The following is a 25,550-nucleotide window of genomic DNA, read 5'->3' as shown; positions in this document are numbered from 1 at the left end:
AATTATTCACCTGATTATAAAAAATATGCACCCATATGTTCATAGCAGCGTTATTTACAATAGCCAAAATCTGGAAACAGCCCAAGTACATATTAGTAGATGAGCAGATAAAAAAGCTGTAGTACATTTACACAATGGAATATTAAGCGGCCATTTAAAAAGAAGGAATTCTTACCTTTTGCAATAGCATGGATGGACCTGGTGATTATTATGCTAGGTGAAACAAGCCAGTCAGAGAAAGACAAATACCATATGATCTCACTTATAGTAGAATCTAATGAACAATATAAACTTAGGAACAAAATAGAAACAGAGGCATGGACACATGGAACAGACTTGACAGCTGGCACAGGGGAGTAGCGCTGAGGGGGGACTGGAGGAAAGAAGGTGAAAGGATTAGCCAAACAATATATATGCATAACCCACAGACACAGACCACAGACCACAGCACGGGCATTCAGAAGGAAAGGGGACTGGAGACTGGGTGGAGATAGGCGAAGGCCAGTGGATGGAGATGAGGACATCTATAATAGTGTCAACAATAAAAATAAAGTGAAAATAAGTACCACATGATATGTAAGTTTACTTTAACACATCAAGTGTACAAGACCTAAGACTAATGGATAATAAATGCCCAAGTATAAGTATTCATTATTTGAACAATACTATAATATTTTTTAAAATGGTAAACTGTCACCCTGGCTGGTATGGTCCAGTGGATTGAGTGCCAGCCTGCGAACCAAAGGGTTGTCAGTTCAACTCCCAGTCTAGGGCATATGCTTGGGTCCGGGCCACATACTCAGTGGAGGGCGTGCAAGAGGCAACCACATATTGAAGCTTCTCTCCCTCTCTTTCTCTCTCCTTTCCCCTCTCTAAAAATAAATTTAAAAAATCTTTTTAAAAAATGGTAAACTGCAAATATTAAAATAAAAATGGTTGTTTCAAATTCAGAAAAAGACTTAACACCTCAATGTCTAAGAACAAAATCAATATGCTTAGCCAGATTTTAACCAAGGAATAAATAGAGTCCAGAAACCCTCTTGTTCGTAACTTATGAATCCAAATCTGAGCAGGCCAACACTCGTAGGAAGTTACAGGTTTACTTCTATGTTTTCTTCTAAACCAGTTTAGCCAAAATTCAAAATTGAAGACAAGCTACTTTGATCTTAAAGGCTACTCTATGAAACATGGCTAGTCTATATATTTAAAAATATGTACACATGAAATAATATGAACTTATGTACATATATCAATAATATGAAATAATGTGTACAGTCCTAAGGCATAACTACTAGCACTATGCCACTTAAAAAAAGGTCTGGTTGTAGAAAGAAATTTAAATTTTTAGGGTTTCAAGTTCTTCCCATAATATATGCTGTTCTAAATATATCCACCATTTTTCAGGTGATGACAAAGACAGTATTAAAGACATCATCCAAAACAGGAATAGATGAGTACTTTGCCTTAGGTATATTATTTCTAGGAAATGCCAGAACTTTGGTGTTTTTTAACACACCTGGATTTAGAAATTAAACTTGACTAACATTATTATCCTTAGAGATAAGATATGCTATTCAATTAAGCCAGCAATGATCTTTTACAAAAAATCAGAAAGCTGGAAAAATAAAGCAACAATGAGACTATTAGGCACAAATAATTTTGTTTGCAGTTGCATAACACACAAACAAAATAGGGACAAATATGCCACATAACAGCTTCTAAAATACACTGCTCTGACAGCGTATCCTCCTATCCATCCTCTCACCCCAGCCAACAGTACATTCTAAGGCTTCCAATCAAGATGGCAGCATGAGAAAATGTGGTACTGGCATCCTCTCATGACCACATCAAAATTACAATTACACTATGGAACAACCATCATTCAGAAGCTCCTGAATGGAAGTCCTACAACAAAGGATATAAAACAGGCCACATACAAACTGGTAGGCAGAGCAGAGACACCTAACAGGCTGGTCCCGCACCACATGCGGCAGTTAAAACAACAGGAGGGATATCTCGGTTACAGAGGTACTGCCAGAGGAGCAAGGGGTTGCAGCCCCACCTAAGGCACTCAAGCCCAGGGTTCCAGTGCCAGGAAGAGATGTCCCCTTAACTTCTGGCTGTAAAACCCAGTGGGGATTGTAGCTGAGTGAGACAGAGCACTGCTTGTTACTGAGGTGCTCCTCTGAAAGGACGCACACAGACTTACTCAGACTCACTCCCTCTGAGCTCCAGCACTCAGGCAGCAGCTTGAAAGACACCAGGGACATACGGGGAAGAACTGAACTGTCTGGTATCAGGGCAAGAGCTGGCGGGGGGGCAGCTTTCTCCCAGACAGAAGTGCTGGCAGAGGCCATTGTTCCTTTTCTGAGCCCTCTCCCACAAGGAATTGGCAGGTGGGTGCCATATCTGAGACTCCATCAGCCTGACTAACACTGTTAGCCCTGCTGTAGTGATTCCGAGACCCCACCCCACCCAACTTGTGGGCCTACCCAAGCTGTTCCCAGTGGCTTTTCCATATGAATGGCCCATCTTGGCTCATGCTTAAGACCTTCCTAAAATGCCAAAATAAGCATCATCAGGCCTCAGCATGCTCCTCATCTTTCACTAAGTGGGCCCAGGCCCAGAAATAGTGGCAGCTGGCCTTGATTCACAGACTGACCTCTTCTGGTCACCTCCAACACCAGCACAAGTAGCAGCCACCAGCAGAATGCTGTGTAGCTCACATCGGGTGGCTCCAAACAGAACACAGGTAGTGACTAACCTTGGCCTGTACCTCCCAGGATACCTCAGAACCAACATACCCTGTGGAAAGTTTCAGACCACATCAAAGCATGACCCAACCACCTCCACAAGCCACACACTCACAGGGCAGGCTCAGGGGGCACCAGAGCCCCAATGAACCAAGTCCTGTTCTGTGGTTTTGGCCCTTGCACAGCTGATCCTCCACAGTGGTAGCAGCCAGTCCTGCAGCCAATCTACCTGGGTTGTAAGAAATCCCTGAGGTGCCACTAACATGCCAACAGCCATCAAGGCTCAACCACAACAGGAGGGTGTGCACAGCCCACACAAGAGGCACACCTAGAGTGCCCAGCTAGGGAGAACAGGGAGGCTATGTCACTGAACCCTACAGAGCACCTACTACAGTAAGCCACTCTACCAAGACAGGGAGGTATAGCAGCTCTACCTAATACATAGAAACAAACACAGGAAGGCTGCCAAAATAAGGAGACAAATAAACATGTCCCAAATGAAACAACAGAACAAAATTCCAGAAAATGAACTAAACAAAACTGGAACAAGGAATCAATGTTTTGCAGAGTTCAAATCACTGTTTATAAGAATGCTAAATGAACTTAGGGAAAAGGGAGATAGAGAGCTTTCTATTAGCATTAAAAAAGGCATGGAAACTATAAAAAAAAGAATCAGGTATGAAGCATATACTAACTGAAAAGAAAAAGTTTACAGGGTATCAATAGATAGATGAAATCAAGGATCAAAACATTAATTTGGAATATAAAGAAGCAAAAAACACCCAATCAGAACAACAACAACAAAGAATCCAAAAAAAATGAGGATAGTGTAAGGAACATCTGGGACAACTCCAAAAATACCAACATTCACATCATGAGGATGCCAGAAGGAGAAGATAGAGAGCAAGAAACTAAAAACTCACTTGAGAAAGTGACAGAAAACTTCCCTAACCTAGTGAAGGAAGTAAGGCATACAAGTCCAGAAAGAGCACAGAGTCCCAAACAAGATGAACCCAAAGAGGCCCACACAAAGAAACATCATAGTGAAAATGCCAAAGGTTAAGACAAAGACAGAACCTTGAAAGAAGAAAGAGAAAAAGCATTAGTTACCTACAAGGGAGCTGCCATAGGACTGTCATCTGATTTCACAACAGAAACTTTGCAGGCCTGAAAGTACTTTCAAAAAATATTCAAAGTGATAAAAAGCAAGGAATTGAATCACATATAAAGAGCTACCCAGACAAGGAAAAGCTAAAGAAGTTTACCGCCACCAAACCAGTATCACAGAAAATGTTAAAGGGTCTTCTTTAAGAAGAAGAAAAAATATTTTAAAAAAACTGAACAATAAAATGGCAATAAATACACATCTATCAATAATTGAATCTAAAAAGCAAAATAAATGAACAAGCAGAACAGAAACAGACTCACAGATACAGAGAACATTTTGATGGCTTCCCTAGACAGATGTGAGGCAGGGATAGGGGGATGGGTGAAAAGGTGAAGGGCTTAAGAAGTACAAATTGATAGTCACAAGAATAGTCATGAAGATATAAAGTACTGCATAAAGAATAGAGTCAATAATATTGTAATTGTAATAACTATGTATTGTGTCAGATGGGTGCAAGATTTATCGAGTTTATAATGTTTAATCATTTGGGTATACACGTGAAACTAATAAAATACGGTATGTTAACTATAATTAAAAAGAAAAAAAAACATTTTAAAACAGCCTGAACAACAATGTGAATGTACTTAATGCCACAGAACTGTACACTTAAAATGCTTAAATGGTGAATTTAAGTGATTATATTTTACAACAGTTTTTCAAACTTTAAGAGAACCCTGAGTCTAAACTCTCTATTTACAAAAAGTAAATTGCCAAAACTCCTATCTGTGTACTTCCAGTATATCATGTTGTGTTTATGATACAGAGAGATCTGATCAAATGACTAGGGGGAGGCTGGGAGGGGCTATGGGAGGAGTCTGCTGAGGCAATGGTAAACAGTCCAGACAGTACAGAACAGGGCTGGCTCCAGCCTCTGGCCCTCAGGCTCTCCTCCTCAAGGATGCCTGTGTGGTCGTGCTGCAGCTGCCTGCATTTCCCAAAGGATGGTATTTTGGATGGAACGGAACTCCAGGCTCACCCTAGAGTCGCAATGGCCTGGCAGACTGGCAGTGCTATTCTTTGTTTTTTCTAAAGGGGACAATCTCTGAGGCAGAAGCTTGCCCTTATTCCGAAATTGTGTAGCTTTTGTATCTTATGTTGTTTTAGTTTGTAAACTAATCCTATAGAAATAAGATAAAAAGTAACAGGTGGAATGACAGGAGAATCCAGGTGTTAAGAGCTGTGCCTTAATTGATAGGTTTAAGTGATTAAAGCTGTGACTTGATAGGCCTAAGTGACTGCTTTCACATAAAAACTCCTTTCCTTTATCACTAAACCACTTCCTCTGCAGTTTTTGCCTAGAGTGTGGTGGTGGGCAGCAGGGTGCTAACTGCTGTACCGGTAACAATTACACTTCCCATTTAAGCATGTATGATGAAATAACTGAATAGTCTCACTCAAAATTTCACTGTAAAATGTGTTTTCATCTTATACTCTGCTGAGTACTATGTGCAATTATAAGTGAAGAGACAGTAAAGGATATTCACTTCTAAGATGGTGAGAGAATTTTTTTCCTGAGTGTATATTTCTTTGGCAGAAAGAAAAATCAAGATTAAGCAAAAGAGGAAGTAGTAAGAGCAAGTGAATGAATAAGGGAGTGAGTAGGTGAGCATGAGCAAGGTATATACGTATTTTCAATCCAAAGGCACATAATAATACAAAAAGAGTTCTTCCAGAGTCTCACAGTCCAAATCCTATAGATCAATCTAAACTAAGTTAAATTTGAATTTAAGCTCTTACATAACCCTAGTCACAGCCTTGGGTAAAAATACAAGAAACAAACAGCCTCCTCCTACATTTGCTAAGTGCCCCAACTTTGCATGGAACTTCTAAGCATGGCAGCAAAGAGGAGAGTTTAATAGTCTGTGAGAAGAGCAGAATAAAGGACTCCTGACTAAGAACCCTAGATAATTCAGAATGCAACAGATCCAGCTAAACCTCTGTCCAGTCAGATCAACCATCTAAGAAAAGCTTCAAGATTCTGGCTGACTCCTTAAAATGATTATAAATATTCTGAAGACCAAGAATAAAATAAAAAATTGGTACTCTAGGAAAGGGACGGTCAAATTTCAGAGGAATAGTTTACCCTGAGCAGAGCTGGCTGAAGAATTCAGGTCATTCCCAACGCTTCCATAGATACCAAAATAGTTGATAGGCTACAGGTATCTTTCAAGAGCAATTAATTCTGCCATACTAAGAAATGGACATAGGCAACAATCAATCTCCTTCCTAAAAGCTTGTTGGGGTGGGGAGTGGGGAGGAATATGGGATGGTGCACAGAAAATAACTCCATAAATTTTATTTCTTCTAGGTTGCTGGAATTACACTTACACAGACACACGAATATATACACAAATTTAGGAATAAAAGTTTTAAGCATTTATACATTATTTTCTAAGCCAGTTCTGAAAAGCATGTAAAATTTTTATTTTTAAATATTCATTCAGTAGTGAAAGCATGACATGGTATTCACCACACAATATTATAATATTAGTCTAGGATTCAAATGGTTCAATTACTGAATAATCATTTCAAGTTTTAATAGCTCCCTGAATATAACCTATTCAACTGGTAAAATTCTGCCCCAAGTTTGGTATAACGCATAACTAATATTACATAAATGTTCTATGAAAGTTGTAATGCTAGTTACTAGCCAAGAAAATGTATTAATTCTTGAAGAAAATTTTCTTTACTAGTATTTTGCTACCCAAAATATTTACTGGATAAAATAAGGTATTTTAGGTTAATGTAATATAAAAATGCTTACCTTGACACCATGGCCCACATCATCAAGAACTGTATAGTCAATAGGTTTCCGAATATACCTTACAGGTCGCTCCATATTTGCAGGTGCAATTATTTTGTGAGTTCTTGATGTATTCTTATTTGTTGTCAAAATACCAATCTCTCTTCTAGCCACTTTCTCTTTATGAATGTCCACCGTCTATATTTTAATATAAACAATGCAAGAAAATATCATCAGGCATAGTAAATAATAAATATGATGTCCATATACATTGGATCATATATATAGATTGGACCATGTGAATGCATCACATGTCTATTTTCCAGTGAATACTGTATTTTTCCCTTCAAAATTAAGCAAATTAACATCCTCATGGCTCAAAACAGGGAATATCTTAAAGGTAATTAAAAGCAGGAACTAAATTAATGGATTTGATTCCAAAGCCATTTTCTTTTCTAAAGATTTGGTGTTTCTGGGAAGGGAAAGGGGTCACACTCTGAGTAGCTTACACTTTATGTAGTGAGAATGCAGACCAGGGGGGGAAAAAAAATCAATAATTAGAATACAATGAGGTAAGTGCAACACTGACACATGCACAGTTTGTTAAGAAATTAAAGGTGTTCAGAGCAAGGTACCAACTAGGCTGAGGTGGATTCACAGAAAAGCTTTACAGAGGAGGTAGGTTTTTAAGAATGAATAGAAGTGTAAGAGGCAAATATGGAAATTATTCAAGGAAGAAAGAACTGCAAGTTGCAGACAACAGTATAAAATAAAAGATAAGAGCAGAGATCACAGCCTATCTAATACTGGCCTTTATGGCTTAAAAAAAATTTTTTTTAATTTACCTGGTAACATTTAAGAACTGGATAGTTGTTAGCACAAGAGATTTAATTACACAACTTCTCAACAATTTAAACTTTGCCCTAATAGTAACGGGGGACATGTAACAAATTTAAATTGAGTGACATTATCAGATCTGAGTTTTTAAAGATTCCTCTGGCACTTTTTTGTTGAGGATAAACAGAACAAGACTATAAGGTATTGAGACCAGTTAGGTAATTACAGTAGTCTAGGTGAAGAAAGAGCAAGGATGTGGAATGAACTAAATAAAGGGGATGAATAGTGTCAGAAAAAAAGTTTAATATTAATGCTCAGTTAATATTCTATTTCACCAGAATTTTAAAAACTGACTGGGAAAGAACCTGTAATCAAAAATGTTTTCCCAAATCCAAACCAAGATACAGAAAGACAACTCTCCTTGACTGCTTAGCACTTTTGCACATTTTGCAAAAGAAGACACTTGATTCCTTTTGCTCTGGATATTTATATATAAACAGCCTTAGAAGATAGTGCCTCCTTGGAAAGAAAAATGCAGGTTTATTTCCTGTCCAGTATAATAAAGATAATGTTACCCCCCCCCCCACAGGGCAAAGATAAGGAAGGCTTATTGCCCTGTTATAACAGATCTGGTCCCCAAGGTGGGAGTTCCTTTCTTTTAATACGCCCAATTCAGAGTGAAGTATCACTCAGCCCTCTTTGCAGAATTCTATAAAAACTGGGTCTGGTTAACTGGCACAAATGCTGACACTCTGACTACTGCTGTTGCCACAATTAATGTGTAAGTCCTTTGTGTAATCCAAGAGTCTCACGTGTTCTAATCGTATCTATGACATTGTGGCACGCTAACTGGTGAGCTTGCATGAAGGGTGAAATCTCAAACCCTTCAGAATTTCTGACAGGTCTGACAATGAGGATGGAATCTGACAGAGACAAAGCTTTTTAGAAATAGGATGAGAGGCTAGTTAACAGAAATTGAGAGAAATCCATGGGTATTCTCAGTTGGTTGGTATTGTCTCACACCCAACTGTAAGTCAACATGCTGACCAAGCTGTATGATCAACTAAGCAATGAATGGTCCTCCACTTTATCATGTGTTAATGAGGCTGAACTGAGGAGGTAGTTTCATGGAGGACCAGTAAACAGGTTCAAAGACAGCAGACTGAATAATGTTCCATTGATAGTCAGGTCTCTACCAAGCTGATAGTCAGCCTCAGCAGGTCTGCCCTGTAAGCAACTAGTCCTAATATTTGTCTGGTGGAGAGAGAACAGAGCATGTAAGGTTCTTTCCCCTGCAGAGAACTGTGTCTACATGGGCTCTGAAAGAAGGAAAACTGCAACCACTGTGATTAGAATAAGAAGAATTTTTAAAACTTGGGCTAGTTTGTTTGGGAGATCTGGGGCAGGACACATAGGCTTGTTAAAGAAGAAAGGCAACAGCTGCCTATCTTATTGCTCAGCCCCTCCTGAAATCTATCCTGTCAACATTCAATACACTGAATGAGTAAAAGGCATCAGCATTTCCTGGCAGTGTGTCTTGTCTGCTATAGGAGAGCTGTGGCCCCCTTGCAGAAATTTCCAAGACAAACTCCCTGTACTGAATTGGGTTGAAAATGACGATGAAAGTGATTTACTGAAAAATGAGAAACTCACCCAAAGAAATCTAGATGAATTCTTTCTCTCAGTCCTGCCAGTCTTAGAAAACTTCCCTAAATCCTTATGTTGAAATCAAGTAAGAAATAAAGAGATGTTATTTTGACAATGAAGCAGCAAATCGCCCAAATTAGGTAGATTCCTAAAAATAATGATACCACTGCAGGTCAAGCCCAAGTCAGCCAAAATGTACCAAACATGGCCACATTGGAAAGCAACGTGGCTGTAGATGTTCAATAATGTGTTCCCAAACAAAAATGGACGATGTCAGTAATGATAACCTTGCTGCAAAATACAGGACTTTGGGTGGACCAAAAAGAGCATGGGTTTATCTGGCTGATCAGCATTGAGCTATAGTACCACTCAACATGAAAGTCAATGCGCCTTGTTTACTGGTACAGAACAGCTTTCTCCCAAACCCTCCTTACACCCCAACCTCGGATGTTTTTATGAGAAAGATGAATAGGGGTTTGGTCAAGCTCTCCTAGTCTCCAAGGGACGAAACAAACATGAGCATATTCGATCACTCTGGGAAAGGGAGGGACTCAATATTTTATGGCCCTGTAAGATACCCATCTCAAGGTATTATCAAAAAAAAAAAGAAAACACTAATTCAAAAAGATATATATGCACCCCGCCCCCCGACCATGTTCAGTGCAGCACTATTTGCAATAGCCAAGATAGGGAAACAACCTAAATGTCCATCAATGGATGAATGGATGAAGAAACACACACAATGGAATACTATTCAGCCATAAAAAAAAAAAATCTTGCCATGTGTAACACCACATATGGACCTTGAGGGCATTATGCTAAGTGAAGTAAGTCAAAGAGAGAAAGTCAAATACTGTGTGACATACCTCATACGTGGAATCTAAAAAACAAACAAGTATCAACAAGAACAAAAATAAGCTCATAAAGAGAACTGGTTAGTGGTTGCCAGAAGGGAAGGGTTGGTTGAAACAGGTGAAGGGAGTCAAAAGGCACAAAATTCAGTTATAAAATAGGTAAGTCATGAGGATATAATGTATAACATATAAACTATTACTTAACAATATTGTATTGCATATTTGAAAGTTGCTAAGAGGGTAAGTTTTAAGAGTTCTCATCATAAGAACTTTTTAAATTATGTATGGAACAGAAGTAGACTTATTGTGGTGATCACTTCACAATTTATACAAATACTGAATCATTATGTTGTACACCTGAAACTAACAGGTTATACGTCTATTATTATACCTCTATTAAAAAAAGAAAATACATACATAATAAAAATTTGTTTCCTTCTGCTTCCATCACTTTATTCCCTCAACGTGGTTATTGCAATAGCAGTTTAACTGATCCATTTGCATCCATTCTAGCCTCTTTCAATCTGTTCTCCACTGTGTAACCTTGGTGATCTTTAGAAAAACAGTTCAAAGATATATGCACCCCTATGTTCACCTAAGCATTATTCACAGTGGCCAAGACATGGGAAGAACTGAAGTGTCCAATAGATGATTAGATAAAGAAGATGTAGTACATGTTTACAATGGAATGCTACTCAGACATAAAAGATGATATACTGCCATTTGCAACAACATGGATGAACCTTGAGAATATCATGCTGTGAAGTTAAGTCAGAAAGAAAAATTTAAGAACCATATGATTTCACTCATGTGTGTAATATAAAACTGAAAGCACAAATGAACAAACAAGAAAAACAAACAAAACTCATAGACACAGGTTACCAGAGGGTAGCAGTGGGTAAAGGGGGTCAAATACATGGTAACAAAAAAAGATACAACTTTGGGTTATGGCACACAATGTAAGATGCAGATGAAGTACCATGGAATTCTATACTTGAAACCTATATAATCTTATTAACTGATGTCACCCCAATAAATTTATTTTTTTTAAAAAACAGGAAACTTGAGAAAACAAAATTTAAAAAATTTAAAGATAACTCACTTAAATCCTATTAAAAGAACATCCCACATGGTTGCCAGTCTTCATGGGAAAAGCAAAATCAAAATGGCTCAAGTTTGTTCCATATTTTTCTCATACATCACTGTGTCCACAATTCTCCTTAAAAATCATCTTTTTTTCACCCCTTCTACTTCCCTCACACATTGCAGAACTATTCAGGACACTCTTTCAAATTACTTGAAAATTTTCCTCTTGAGTCTACCCCCTCTCCAGTCTCCCAATTAGGAATCATGAAAGTTCAAATCACAATCCATCCAGCAACACACAACCCTCCATATGGCAGAGTGAGTGAATAAAGCAGGTAGGAGGAGGGGAACAAGCTCAGAACATTTGTATAACAACAGTGTGCATATGTTCACCAAGACAAAGTTAACTTTTTCAGGCAGATAATTCCTTCACATACTAGAATTCCCTTACTTCACATTTTTCTTCATCTTTAAATTGCAGAAAAAGCAGTTTAATATAAAGAAAATTAGTTTTCAATTCTAATGTACTGGGGATAAAATTTAAGAGTTACCAGTGAAAGGGACTAGAAGGCCCAGGTGATCACCCTTGTAGCACCCTGGACCTATGAAGCGCAGCTGAAAACCACTGGTGTGTCTCTCTCTCTCTCTCTCTCTCTCTCTCTCACACACACACACACACACACACACAGAGTATCAGAAAACCTAGGTGCCTTCACTTACTAGTATGAAGTCTTACACAAGCTTTTAAACTAAGATTCCATTTGCCTTTATAAAATGGGGATAGGATATTATTAGAACCTATAATATTGCTTGATACAAAAGTACAAAAAAACATTAACCAAGTCTGAATCTAATATCAAACTATCCAATCTCCAACCAACAATTAATGTAGTCTTTTCCAATGTTAAAACAAAAACATGGACATATCACAGTGTGCATCAGAAATAAAATCAATGTTGCCCTGACTGATGTGGCTCAGTCAGTTGGATATTGTCTCATAAAGCAAAAGGTCGCCAGGTAGATTCCCAGTCAGGGCAAAAGCCTAGGTTGCAGGTTCAGTCCCAGAGAGTGAAAGTGTGCCAGGGCGCAGTTTGTGGGGGGCGGGGGTATAAGAGACAGCCAATCAGTGTTTCTCTCCCGCCTCCATGTTTCTCTCCTCTTTCTCCTTTCCCTTTCTCTAAAAAATAAATAGTTTAAACACAATAAAACAACAATGAACTTTTTTAAAAAGAAAATATAATCAATGTTGCCCTGGCCACGTGGCTCAGCTGGTTGCGGCATCTTTCTGTAACGGGGCAGGTCAAACCTAAGATCCCTGGAAGGCAAGGGGTCCCTCAAATCCAGCACTGAGGCTGCTCCCCTTCCTGTCAGGAAAGGCTTGCCCGCAGGGAGAGCTGCCAAGGCTGCAAATTAAAAGCACCCTGCCCTCTCCAAGGCATGGAGGAGCCCACAGAGAAGGCACAGTGCTTACGGCACACTGCATAACAAAGGCAGCTATCAACTGTAAATGAGCCAGTAAGTGTTACCCTGACAACCAGGCAGTGTGTCTTCCCAGCAGGGAGGGTTGTGGAAGGAGGCTTTGCCTCTTTTTTGGCAGGAGGTGGGGCAAAGACAAATATGGACTACAACAGCCTTCATTGGTTGGAAAGCTGGACACTCCCACTGACTTCCAGAGTGCAAGGAATTCCAGGAGAAATGACTTTTAAAACAGGAGGCAGGGAAAAGCTCACTCTCTTGGCTTTGGGTCACAGGTGCACTTGGACACTCTGGGTTCCTGGCCCTCGCTCCGCTCATAGGCAGGAGCACTCATGGGTCCAGCAAATGTTAGGCCCACCAGGGGCTTAGGCCCCGCATGGTGGGAAGCGTGCTCCTGGTGGCAGGGTCCCACACTGGGATGCATGCCTCACCAGGCTTCAGCCTCTGGGACACTATGATCCAATGTAGCATGACACATGGGTCCTGGACTGCCATTGGAAATTGAGAACAGCGCACCCCAGGTCCTGATAGAGATGCCTGCTGCAAGAAGATAGATGGCAACTCTGAAACCTAAGAGTGCAAACTCCAGTTAGGGCCGGCTTAAGCTCCCAAAGGACAGGTAAGAAAATGGAAACTTCTGGGCATGGTTTTGGCTTTTAATCTTTTGAGGAGCAATAGAAGTTCTGGGCCTCATGGGAGAGAAGAGGCTCAGAGTAGAAGTGCTCTCAGCCCCACAAAAGTAGAACCCTGTTAATAAAAACCTGTTATCTTCAACACAAATCTTCAGGTCATGTATCACAGCAACAAACAGCCAAACTCCATTCTGCATGGTAACAATCCCATACACCAGAAGACTGCAAATACCTGGTCCAGACATATACCTAGGTTGAGGGTTCAATCCCCAGTCAGGGCACATATTGGAAGCAACCAATTGATGTTGCTCCCTCACAGTGATGCGCATCCACAAACGCACGCATGTGCGCATGTGTCTTCCCACCCTACAAAAATCAGTAAAAGTGTGTGAGAATTTTCTTTAAAAAAAGAAATATAATAAATGTTGAACGTGGAGGACATTATGATAAGTGAACTAAGCCAGAAACAGAAAGAAAAAAACATTGCATGATCTCACTTATATGTGGAATTTAAAGAAGTAGAACACACAAAAGGTGAGTAAAAGATGGTTACCATGGGTGGAGAGGTGTGGGACACAGAAAATCTAAATAAGTTTGAACACACAGAAGCAGAGTAGAAGGTGGTTACCAGAATCAGGAGGTGGAACAAATAGAAAGATGTTGGGCAAAGGCTACAAAGTTACATTTAAGTCTAGAGATCTAATGTACAGCATGATGACCAGTAAATAATACTATACTGAATACAGCAAAATTGCTAGGAGAGTAAATTTCAGCTGGTCTCATCACTAGGAAAAAAGGTAACTATGTAAGAAGATATGTTAATTAGCTTGACTGGAGGTATTTCGCTGTGTAATGTATATTAAATAACAATGTTGTACACATGAAATAAAATTTTTATTTAAAAAATAAAATTAAAAAAGAAAGACAATAAATGTAGATTACGTTTAAATCTCCAGTTTTGCCACTTAGCAATATTAGCATTTTGGATGACGACTCAAAGCCAATTTAATAAGCATTAAGGTTCTGGAAGCTTGAAAACTCAGTTAATTCCAAAGTAAATATGCCATCAAGGCTAAAATTCACTTGAAAGAAGAGAGCTGATCTTATAGATGTGGATATCAATAGTACCAACTAAAGAAAAGAAAACCAAGGACAAAAATCTGATAAAGGAAGATCATGCTTGATGATTCAGCAGCACCTGAAGGAGAATGATAAAGTAAAAAGAGAATATATATGAGATAAATTTGGAAGTATGGGTAGAATGAACATATTTAGGGGGATCGCCTTTTAGACATGCATGTATTCCTTAAGACCCTATACATAATTCAAAGCTCACAAAATCCAAGAACTAAGTTTAATATAGGACAGTGTTTCTGATTAGTGTCCAAACATCAAATGACAATGAAATAAGTAGTTTAACAACTTTCTTGTCCAGTTTTTAAATTATGCAATGTTCATAATTTTTTAATTTGAAGAAAGTATTCATATTTTTAAAAGTTTTTTGGTTTTTATTAATATTTTGCATTGCAATTTTAGCACATAAAATGAAACTGTACTACATGGGCTGGTAACAAAGACATAATTGTAATAGTCTAATACAGGACAAATAAATGGACCAAGAAAGTAGGGTTCTTACTACTTTGGGTACAAAGGAATCTGAATTTGGGTAATATAAGAGGCAGAACCCAGAGCTAATATAATAAACGTAAAAAACTGTTTTAGCAGATTCAGTATGACAAGTGCAAATAATTTAAAGACCTGTGAGAAAGAATAACAACAAAAGGAAACATAAGATAATCAAAAATAAAGCCATAAACTCTATCCCCATCCAATTATAAATAAAGGAAGAAATAAGGAAATAATGAAATTGGAGTTTGAAAGATTAACCGGGAAAAAAAAAATTATCTGGCCTTCAAAGGCAGGTACAACACACGCCCACCTACTCATGACCATACATCTCTCTCACTTCCCTACTCCCATTCAATGTAGTATTTGTGTCAAATCTTCCCAAAATGATCTACAATGCTTCCCAATAAAAACTAACAGAGTTTTTCATAGTTTTAAAATATACATGGAAGAACATAGGGGAAAGAATGGCCTAGACATGGATAAAAAGAAATTAGAAAGGGGTGGGGAGACCTTGCCCACTGACATTTATTATAAAGCCATAGTAAGTAAGAAAGTAGGGTTCTTACACAGGGTTAAATAAATGGACCAATTCAACAGAAGAGAGAACTCAAACTTGGTATCTTACAGCGATGGCACAGTGGGAAAGAAAGCATTATTCAAAAAAGGTGACTAGTTCGACACCCTGAAAATGGATCCCAACCTAACATCACAGGGGAAAAGAACAATTTCAGAACCATTAAATGTAAATGTAAATAAGTGACATGTTTATAAATAAAATATTACACATCAATGAGAATTGGTGACTACTATGAATGAACCATATATGAAATACAAATTTTACATAATGCTGAATGAAAAAACGCCATGCTAGACTATATTCAGCATGAATCTATTTTTATTAAACCCAAATACAAACAAGATTAAACAACAATTATTTAGGGATACATATATATGTGATAAACTTTTCACAAGGGAAGGGAAATAAACATTCCCTTGGGGATTTGGAATTGATCATTTTCCAGTTAACTTTGGTGTTGGATTCACAGATGTTTGTTTTATTATTACAAATTTTATAACATACATTATATTTATTCTTTTGAATGTATTAAGTATAAGATAGTTTTCCAAAGGTCTTCAATTGCACACAAAGTACAAACAGAGCAATGAGAAAAAATAATTAATCTTCCCAAAGCAACATCAAAAGACTCCAACCAAAAAGAAACCTCATTTTAGCCAGCCATATTTGGCATGCCAAAATAAAGAAAAGAAGAAAAGGGGCAGAGGAAAACCCAAGCAAAGGGAACAGCATAAACAGTCACAGAGGCATGAAAATACAACACCTGCTCAGAGATTAGAGAAAATTTAAAATAGCATGAATAAAAATATATTGAACTCTACTTTTAAGAGTTATTAAAGAAAGGCAAAGCAAACTGAAAAACCAAATCTCACAATTTCGTTTTAAGGACCAAGCAGCCCTTTATGATATGAGATTAGGAATTGAACACATAAAATAAATTTTGTGGAAAGCAAAAGTTCTGAAGAAATGATTAAAATATTCCAAGTGATTCTATTTAGAAAAACATTTTTAAAACAAACATTAAAATAAAGTTAAATTTCATAAATACACAAGATTTTTAAGTTGCCCTTTAAGCTATGATTATTTAAAACTATTATACAGAAATATATTATTTTAATTATCTTTCCTTTCCCTCACGAACTTGAGGAAAAAAGAAAACTTTTTTTTTTTTAAAGATTCTCCAAAAAAAAAAAAAAAATCCTATTATCAAAAGACAGAAAGGCAGGAAAGAAATATAACATAGCAAAACTATTTAACAATGCACATATTTCCTATAATATCACATTGGAGGGCTGACTAGCCTCACAACTGCCTTGCCAGTATAGAGGCACAGGTTTCAGGCAAAGAGCCTTATATATAAGTTGAAAAGCACAATAAATGTTTGCTGAAAGAATAATTACAAAATAAAAATCAAAACACTCTGCCCTAAATTGAAAAAGAAGAGTATAAAACGGGTCGAAAAAGTGTAAGTGCCCTGAAACAAGCCAAACAGAGAAAGCCTTCAGCCAAGAAAGAGACAATCTTTGTCTGTTACTGCTTATTTGGACCAGGCTCTGGAAATGGCCCTATGCCCAAAATTCTGAGTTACAGAGCTTTGTTCAATAAGCTTCAAACAAGGTCCCAATCAACTGTGAAGTTAACTTTATTCAGAATGACCTATATACACACTAAAATAGTTCTATTTAGAAAAGATGAGCTTCAAAATAAGACTCTGGTAGAAAACATAATATAAAACACTTGCATCAGAATTATTCTGAAATATTTAATCCTGGGAAACACTAGATCTGTCACTAATATTTTGGCCCATACTCAATTTTTTATTACCACCCAATGACATTCTTCTGTCTCCTTTTGCTTAAGAATATAAGACATACTTGTGTTACTTGTATTATAAAACAATGTTAAAAGGTAAAGGGATGAAGAATTTGTACATTGCAAGAAGTGAGCTATTCCGAGATAAACAAATGAAATTTTTAATCCTGTAAGCATAAAAGTTTTCACTGTCTTCAGATAACAGTCAGACTCATGAACATACCTGACTCAATTAAAGGTAAAAAAGCACCATGCATAACAGTTTAGTGGTCAACTGAAAAAAACAGCATGTGAAATTCCATGATACTGAGATTTAAAACTGGTCTAGTATTTGCCAGAGATATGGTGCCTTGGATAATTACTTATTTGGGAGAGTTTGAAAAGTACTGGACAGTTCAGAGAAATACAGGGGATATGTTGATCAAAGCACTCTGTAGAGTTCTTGCATATCTTTACAAGTTTCTCTTGTTAACATTCCAACTCTCAAATTTCTTGGTTCAGAATAACTGCAACACACTGAGGTTGGTTGGCTCTGACATTTACTATAGATGCCGTGCTCGGGTCATCACACAGTATAAGGTAATGAAATATTGTGAAATAGTGCCTTTCTACCCTTCAGGTTCACTTCAAGAGGAGCTGGTGGCTTTCTGGATCCTTGGTAATTAATGATACCAGTTGAAGATATCAATACGAATATGTGAGAAAATCCTTGCCACGACTGGAAGGGTTTGCTTGATGATATAGTAAATAACACTTAATCTCAAGAGTCAAGTCCTGCAGGACTTCTACTGGGTGCCTTACCAGGTAGATAAGTGGTACTCCAGGGGACCATAAATGGTTACATGTGGCACTCATTCCCCAACTTGAGGATCAGAGCAAGCATTTTCCTTGTTAAGGTCAAGGGCTGGCACACAAGCTCCAGGTGTGGAATTAGCTCCCATATGTGTAACATTTTATAAATCCATCTGAGTAGATCATATTTACTTCCTTGTAGAAGGAGCACTGAAAAACCTCTTTTTTTATAATAAATATTTTTATTGATTGATTTGAGAGGAACATAGATTTGTTGTTCCATTTACTTAAGCAATTTATGCATTTATTGGTTGCTTCTTGTATGTGCCCTGACCAGGGATTGAACCCACAACCTTGGCATAGTGGGACAATGCTCTAACCAACTGAGCTATCTGGCCAGGGCTTGAAAATCTCTTTTTAAAAAACCATTTGTATGTTTTCCTTGAACTGTCTCTATCAAAACATGTTATTTAGAGACACCCACCCATTCACTATAATTCTATGAAATATTTTGTAAATACTCTTTTTTACATTTCAAACAACCGAGTAAAATGTGCAATGAATTTTATATGAATCATTTTCAAGTTGTTTGGTATATTTCCTCTAGGTTTTGTTCAACTCAGTATAGTTACTCTGATCAAACTATGCAAACAGTAGTATCCTGTGCAGCATTTTGAAACTTCATTTTCTAAAACGACTGTCTTACTTTAGCTGTTAAATGGGGCACTGTGAGTAACTGTGCAAAGACATTTTTGTTACGAACCTATAGACCTGTTGCAATACTTTAAAAATATTTTATTCCATTTTTGCTTGTTTGTAAAAACACTTCTATTGCTTCTAAATATGCTTAAAATGCCCTGGCCAGTATGGCCCAGTTTATTGTACTGTTGTCCAGTAAACCAAAAGGTCGTGGGTTAGAGCCCTGGTCAGGGCACATGCCTAGGTTGTGGGCTCAGTCCCCAGTTGGGACACATGCAAGAGACAACTGATAGATGTTTCTCTCTGGCATCAATGCTTCTCTCCCTCTCATAATCTGTACATAATGTACATTATGTACAGATTATGTGCTGTACATTAATCTTATTTGCCATCATCTTGAACACAGAATGTTTATTTAAAATATGTATATAACAGTATAAAATGAAAAAGGAATTATGTGATCACTGTATTGTTTTTTAAACTGAAATCATTTTGTTCTAAATAATGGAAAACATATTAAAATTGAATAAAGTATGAAATATGAAAAAATGTAAGACACATTGTAGAACACTCCACATGGTAACTATACGCGTATTTCCAAAAAAAACAAAACAAAACAAAAAAAAAACAACTTTGTGCTTTAATAATCTTTTTTTTTTTTTAATCCAAACTAGGTTCTAAGGTAAATGTGAACTTTTTAGAGAACAAAAGATCCCAATTTATCTTCTAAGTATCAGGTCATGAATTTGTACTTATTCCCCAACCCAGTAGTCCTTTCTAAGAATTAACTTTGGCTTTAATATTTCATGATTGTCTCTCCCTTTCTAAAAAGATAATGTATTTAAAATTCAGTCAAAATGTCAGGCAATATGCTCTAATGATTAAGAGCACAAGCTCAGGAACCAGACTGCAGAGATTTCAAAGACTAGCATTTGCTAGCTGTGTGGCCTTGTACAAGTTACTTAACTATTCTATGCCCTCATTTTTCTTACCATACAGATGAGATTTTAAAACTAAAATCTTATCAACCTCACACCATTATAATGAAAATCAAATGAGTTTATATACATAAGATTTAACAGTGCCTTGCATGCAGAAAAAAATAGTAGCTTTTACTTTATTATTATTGTTTTATCAGATTATTCTATGTTCCCAATCTATATTCCAGAGTTCAAGCCTGAATTTACTAGATGATAGTAAACCAGTTAAAGCTTAGAGCTGATAATAAATATGGCTCATGTAAGCACAATTTCAGAAGTTAAGAATTGTTACTTAGTTCATTTAAGATGTCACAGCTATATTAAAATGAAACAAGGAGTGCAAATCAATATTGTCAGAAAAAAGAGAGTCAGGTTCAAAACTTGGAAAGGATTTGGATTATACTCAACAGGTGGCCCTTTCTGAGCCTCATTTCTTTCACATTTACTACAGCAGTATTTTTTGGTCCTGTAATTCTTACAAGTAACGACCACATTTGGGGATATTAATTAACCAGAATAGAAGCTAGAACCCCAAACACCTGCAGACTGCCAGGCAATTTATCCTTAAATAAAAATATAGGGGCGGGGGGCAAGATAGGTGAAGGGGATTAAGAAGTACAAAATTCCAGTTATAAAATAAATAAATGACGGAGATGTAATATACATAACAGGAAATATAATTAAGAAACCTGCAGTAACTTTATATGATGACATATTATTACTAGACCTACATGTTGACTATTTTGTAAGGGATATAAATGTCAAATCACTACATTGTACACCTGAAGGTGATACAGTATTATAAACTGTATTTCAGTGAAATTTTTTAAAGGAAAAAAAAAAAGAATTATAACCCTTTCTGAGAGGTTCAGAATTTGGAAGTGACAGGTTCTACAGACTACAAAAGTGAGAAAAAGAATCAGTATCTATATGAAATACCACCTGACACCCATTAAGATGGCACGCATAGAGATAGATAGCTAGACAGACAGACAGACAGACAGATGTGTTTGCGAGGCTGTGGAGAAAATGAACCTCATGCTGATGTTTCCCTCCTCCTCTTAAAAAAAAAAAAAGGAATACATGCCAGGGCAGGGAGTATTTATTAAATCCTGGAATTTCAAAGTCCAAGAGGATTAACAGTGACTAAAAATAAAGGTAGACACTAGGCCTTTAAAGAGCCTTAAATGCCATTAAAAAGATTCTACAATTTTTTTCCTCACAGTCACTGATTGGCAAACCTTTTTTGTTTTTCAATCCTAATTTAAAGTCAACTCTTACAGAGAATCTCAATACAAAATATGAACAAAAGCAACACTGTCCTGCCTAAAGTGGAAGAAGCATGCTTTAGAACTTCAACTGAAACTATTTATGCAAAGGCAAAGACAAAAACAGACAGCTACTGAATGAGAGAAAGCAATATCAGAAATAATATATGGAGGGTCAATATTAGTCAGACTTCTAATCATAAATGGACAAAATATCTGAATTAGAATAATTCAAAGAGCACTTATATAAAAGGAACTAAACCCAAAGGAATGGTGAGAGATAGAGGAACACGATGGAAGATACAGGAACTACTGTTAGCAACAGGAGCGGTATCCTTAAATCCAAAATGAAATGGGCAGGAGAGACTATGGGAATTTGGAAGAGAAAATCACATAGAGAAGGCCACCTTGAGGGAAATAATAACTTGTCTTGGGACATAGCCAACCCAAGGGAAGAAGCCAGGGAAATAAATATACTCAGCTTACCTTCCTCTCTGCTTTTGATCTGTCTTATGTTCCACAATGGTAGCACTCAATCTGAAGCCAGAAGTCAAAGATGCCCATTGACATAATCCATAGAGGAAAGCCTCCCAGAGCAAAGGCGGGGGCGGGGGGGGGGAATGGTAGATCAATAAGATCAAAGAGAAGTTATCTGTCATGTAGAAGTATACACAGCACTACTAGGAAAGATCAAACTTGACCTTCTGGGGCCAAGGAAAGGGTTTTCCTGAACAGGGACAATTAAGCTGAAGCCTAAAGAATGAGCAGTACTTAGCCAGGCAGAGGAAATAGGGTAGAAAGACATTCTAAGCAAGGTGACCAGCCACTATGAAGGTACACTTCTAGAACAGTAGTGAATTAAGATGTTTGAAGCAGAGAGTATGAAGAAAGGAAATGGAATGAAGCTAGAGAGACAAGGCTGAGACAAGATCATGCTTGCATCAAAACCATGTTAACAACCTAGCCTTTATCCTGAAGGCAAACTTCAAGATTGATATATCACCTGATAGAGGTGAGTATGGCTTTTTAATAAAAGTAATGGACAGAGAGTTTGGTTTTGTTTTGTTTTAATGTGTTAGAAGTCAATTCTCTTATTTCTTGATTGAATAACTCTTGCCTCGTCATTTCACAAGAACTGCATGCCAGAGTGGGAGGGAGTATGGAGAAAAATGCAAACACTGCTAATACATAATTACAAGTTCTAACCATTTCAGCCTTTAAAAAATTTTCCCCATTGAGACTTTTTCAGGGAACAGTCAGGCAAAGATACTGTTAGTGACCACATCATCTATTTAAGATTCTGAACCAAATTACTGGTAATTTGAAATTTACACTAGGGTACATTCATTCTGCTTTGAAATGGAGAGCTTCCTCAAAACATTGATACCTCTGTCCTATTTGCAAAGGATATAGATTTTCAAAAGTACTACAACAATAATTCAAAGATTTAAGGATCTACGCCTTGCTAGGCCCTAATGTACAGGGATGCAATGAAACAAAAAACAGATGAGGTTCCTGTCATCATTAAATTTCCCTCTAATAGAAGGAATAGGCACTAAGTAAGTAAATATACAAATAAACATACTTACACATGTATTACATGCTACAAATATAAGCGAGAGGATGAGGTGAAAAAGAAATGTGCTATTAGATTTAGAACAAAAACATCGTTGTTGTTCTTTGCAAAAGCAACATTCATAGAGTGGAAAAAACAAAGTCAAATCACAGTGGATTGAGGAAACATACATATGCCTGGAGGAAGAAGACGTCATGAGATGAGAGATTCAACAACTTGGGTTGTGAACTGTCAAGAGGGAAAAGACAGTATCTCAAAGGGTATGGTAAAGACAGCTTTTCTTATAAGATGGAAAATAAATAAATATGCCTACATGTCAACTGGAAGGGGGAGGGCAGGAGAGGTTGAATGTGAAAAAAAGAATGGATGACAGATATGAAAACTAATAATGCCAACATCTTATTTTTAGGTGTTAGGCCAAATAGTTTATAAGCAATTCTTTATTTTATCTCTAAGATTAGCACTAACCTCCCAATTTTGCACCTGAGAAAACTAAACTTAAAGAAGTTAGGTGATATGATCAAACACATGGTGGCAGAACTAGGATTCAAACCCATGTCTTTATAAGTCCAAAGCACACCATACTGCACAGTCTTATTCATTCAACAAATACTTGTCAAACCCCTTCCTAAGTGACAGTTACTATGTTTGGAGGATACAGAGTTGAATTTAATGCTCTTCACCTTTAAAGAGTGAGGAAGGGGAGACAGACATACCTCAAGCCATTGATAAAAGTAGGAACAAGTTAGATGTCAGAGAACAAAGACAGAGCCAGTAATTCTACATTGAGTTAATCAGTGAAGACTTCAGATGGTCCTTGTGTTAAGCAGAACAAAGACAAGACAAAATTAATTCCAAGTAAGACAAATAGATTATGGAAAAGCACAGAGGCACATATTTACATACTATGTTTGGAACATGTCAGGAAGTCAGGACACCCGGATACAGAGACAGAGAAGAACAGGCCATGTGAGGACCCAAGAAGAGACTGGAGTGATGCAGCCACAAGCCAGGAAACACCTTGGGCCACTAGAAGCTGGAAGAGGCAAGGAAGGATCCTATTCTAGAGCTTTTGGAGGGGGTGTGGCCTCACTAACACCTTAATTTTTAAACTCTGGTGTCCAGAATGGTGAGAAAATAAATTTCTGTTGTTTCAAGCCACCAAAAAAAAAGAAGGAAAAGAAAGAAAGAAGGAAGAAGTTAGGCATGGCAGGAATGAAACCAGTTTGAAGAAAGCAGACCGAAGAGCCTTTTATGACACACTAAGGAATCTGAGGTTTAAACTATAGCAAGTGGAAAAACCATTTCCAGGCTTTGAAACAAGGTTGGGCTACTATGAAGACACAGAAACCAATTAGGAGGTTTAAGTTATAGCCTGATGAATGGCTTACAGACAACCAACGAACAGCATGATCTGAAAGAGACTCCCAATCTAGCAATTTATTATCCAGCTATAAGAAAGAGTTCCAGAGTCCTTTCTGAAAAAGATAGTTCCTTCTCTGAGATGAGAACAGTCCCTTGTTATACTGTTAAAATAGAATTAAAATTGGTTTAGCCCAAACTTTGTGATCAACAGGACAGAGAGTGAAAGTTTGGTTCCTCAACAACACAATAAACTACTTGAGACAGAATGTGGGCTTGGGCAATTCTTTTCTCCAAAATTCGTATTGAACAGAGGCAGGACAGCCTGTTATTTACCCTGAAAGCAAAGAACAGAGCCTCCAATTTCCAAAAAATACTCTTTCCTTCACTTTAGGGCTTAATCATGTCTGCCCACGATCAAACGATGGTTTAAAAAGACTGACAATTTTTCTTCTAAGCATGTCGCTCTGATTCAGGAGCTGTATATTTCCAACACCAAGCAGGTATCAGAGGCAGAGAAAAAGCAAAAGGAGACCATCTACTCCCCTAAAACAAGTTATCGTTCAACCTCATCAGTAAAAGCCAAACCAAAGGGAAGTGAATTGTAATTTAGAACTTCATATTTATTTTTCCAAACTAACCTCCAGGTACATTCCTCATTCCAAACATTACACCCTACACCCTAGTCACCCTGAACAAGCCACCCATATCTTTGTCTAATGCCATTACCTCAGACTGGAATTTATTTCACTCCATGTTAACATAATAAATGTCCAGGTTTCCTTCAAATCCCAACTTAAATGTCGCTCCTTCAATGTCTCCCAAACTATATGCCCACAGGACTTTTTACTCCTTAAAGCCTTTGTTAAACACATCTACATATTGTATTTAATAGTATACATACCAACCCCTCCCAAATGAAGTTTTTAACAAACATTGAGTGATCAGTCTATGGCAGGTGTAGGGCTAGATTCAGGAATTTTTTTTAATTGAGTAATAATACAACCTGATGTCTTCTAAAAGCTCCCCAACAACAATGAAAACACAATGCTACATATTTAATGTAGCATTTGCAAGTGTTTAAAATGCTAGGAGAGCGCAGACAATGTTAATAAACTAAACACTGTAAAACAAGCTCATTCAATCTTCATTCTACCCCTCAACCCCAACCCCAAGATTATCTTCTTGCTCTACAGAAGCTAAAAAGCTAAAAATCATTGTTCTTACAGTTAGGTTCCTGGATACAATTTCAGATGTCAATGAAATACACTTTAATGGTATATGAAAATTGGAAGTGAGGTGAAGATCACTTACTAGCCCCTTACATTACTTTTTGTTGGCAAGCAAGTTGACAAATGAGATTTATTTCTTCAAAGTGGTGCTCCAGTATCCATTCTCTAATTCTTTTGTTGTTGGGAGGCAACTGCAGTGGAGGAAACAGCTGGACCCCAAGTTCATCTGCTGTGTGAGTGTCAAGAGGCAGCTGAGCGAGCAACAACGGTGACAGAAGCTTTTTAACCCTTGGTTTAAAAACCTTGAATCAGGTTCTTACACTCAGTAATTCCAATGACATCATCAGAAGTTAGAGCTTCCCTAGTGGGTCAGTTCTTAAAAAGTTCTGGGAGTTATTCATGGAAACCAAATTTTTACTTAAAATAC

At 37.4% G+C, this 25,550-nt stretch overlaps 1 protein-coding gene across 10 annotated transcripts in view; it reads right to left on the bottom strand.

Moving 5' to 3' along the window:
• ABI1 (abl interactor 1) overlaps positions 1-25,550 on the bottom strand; it is a 105,149-nt gene that overhangs the window by 27,829 nt on the left and 51,770 nt on the right. For all 10 annotated transcript variants that reach the window (XM_054592428.1, XM_054592434.1, XM_054592381.1 and 7 more), the window contains one exon: positions 6,686-6,862. In XM_054592428.1, coding sequence (XP_054448403.1) covers positions 6,686-6,862 — 177 coding nt within the window. The remainder of the gene's footprint in view (positions 1-6,685; positions 6,863-25,550) is intronic.

The sequence above is a fragment of the Pteronotus mesoamericanus genome, unplaced genomic scaffold, assembly GCF_021234165.1.
Source record: "Pteronotus mesoamericanus isolate MK-2021 breed Mesoamerican mustached bat unplaced genomic scaffold, CSHL_Meso_final contig_130, whole genome shotgun sequence".
In the NCBI taxonomy this organism is placed as follows: Eukaryota; Metazoa; Chordata; class Mammalia; order Chiroptera; family Mormoopidae; genus Pteronotus; species Pteronotus mesoamericanus.
The sequence above is the reverse complement of the archived record's forward strand: the minus strand, read 5'-3'. Positions and strand labels throughout refer to the sequence as shown.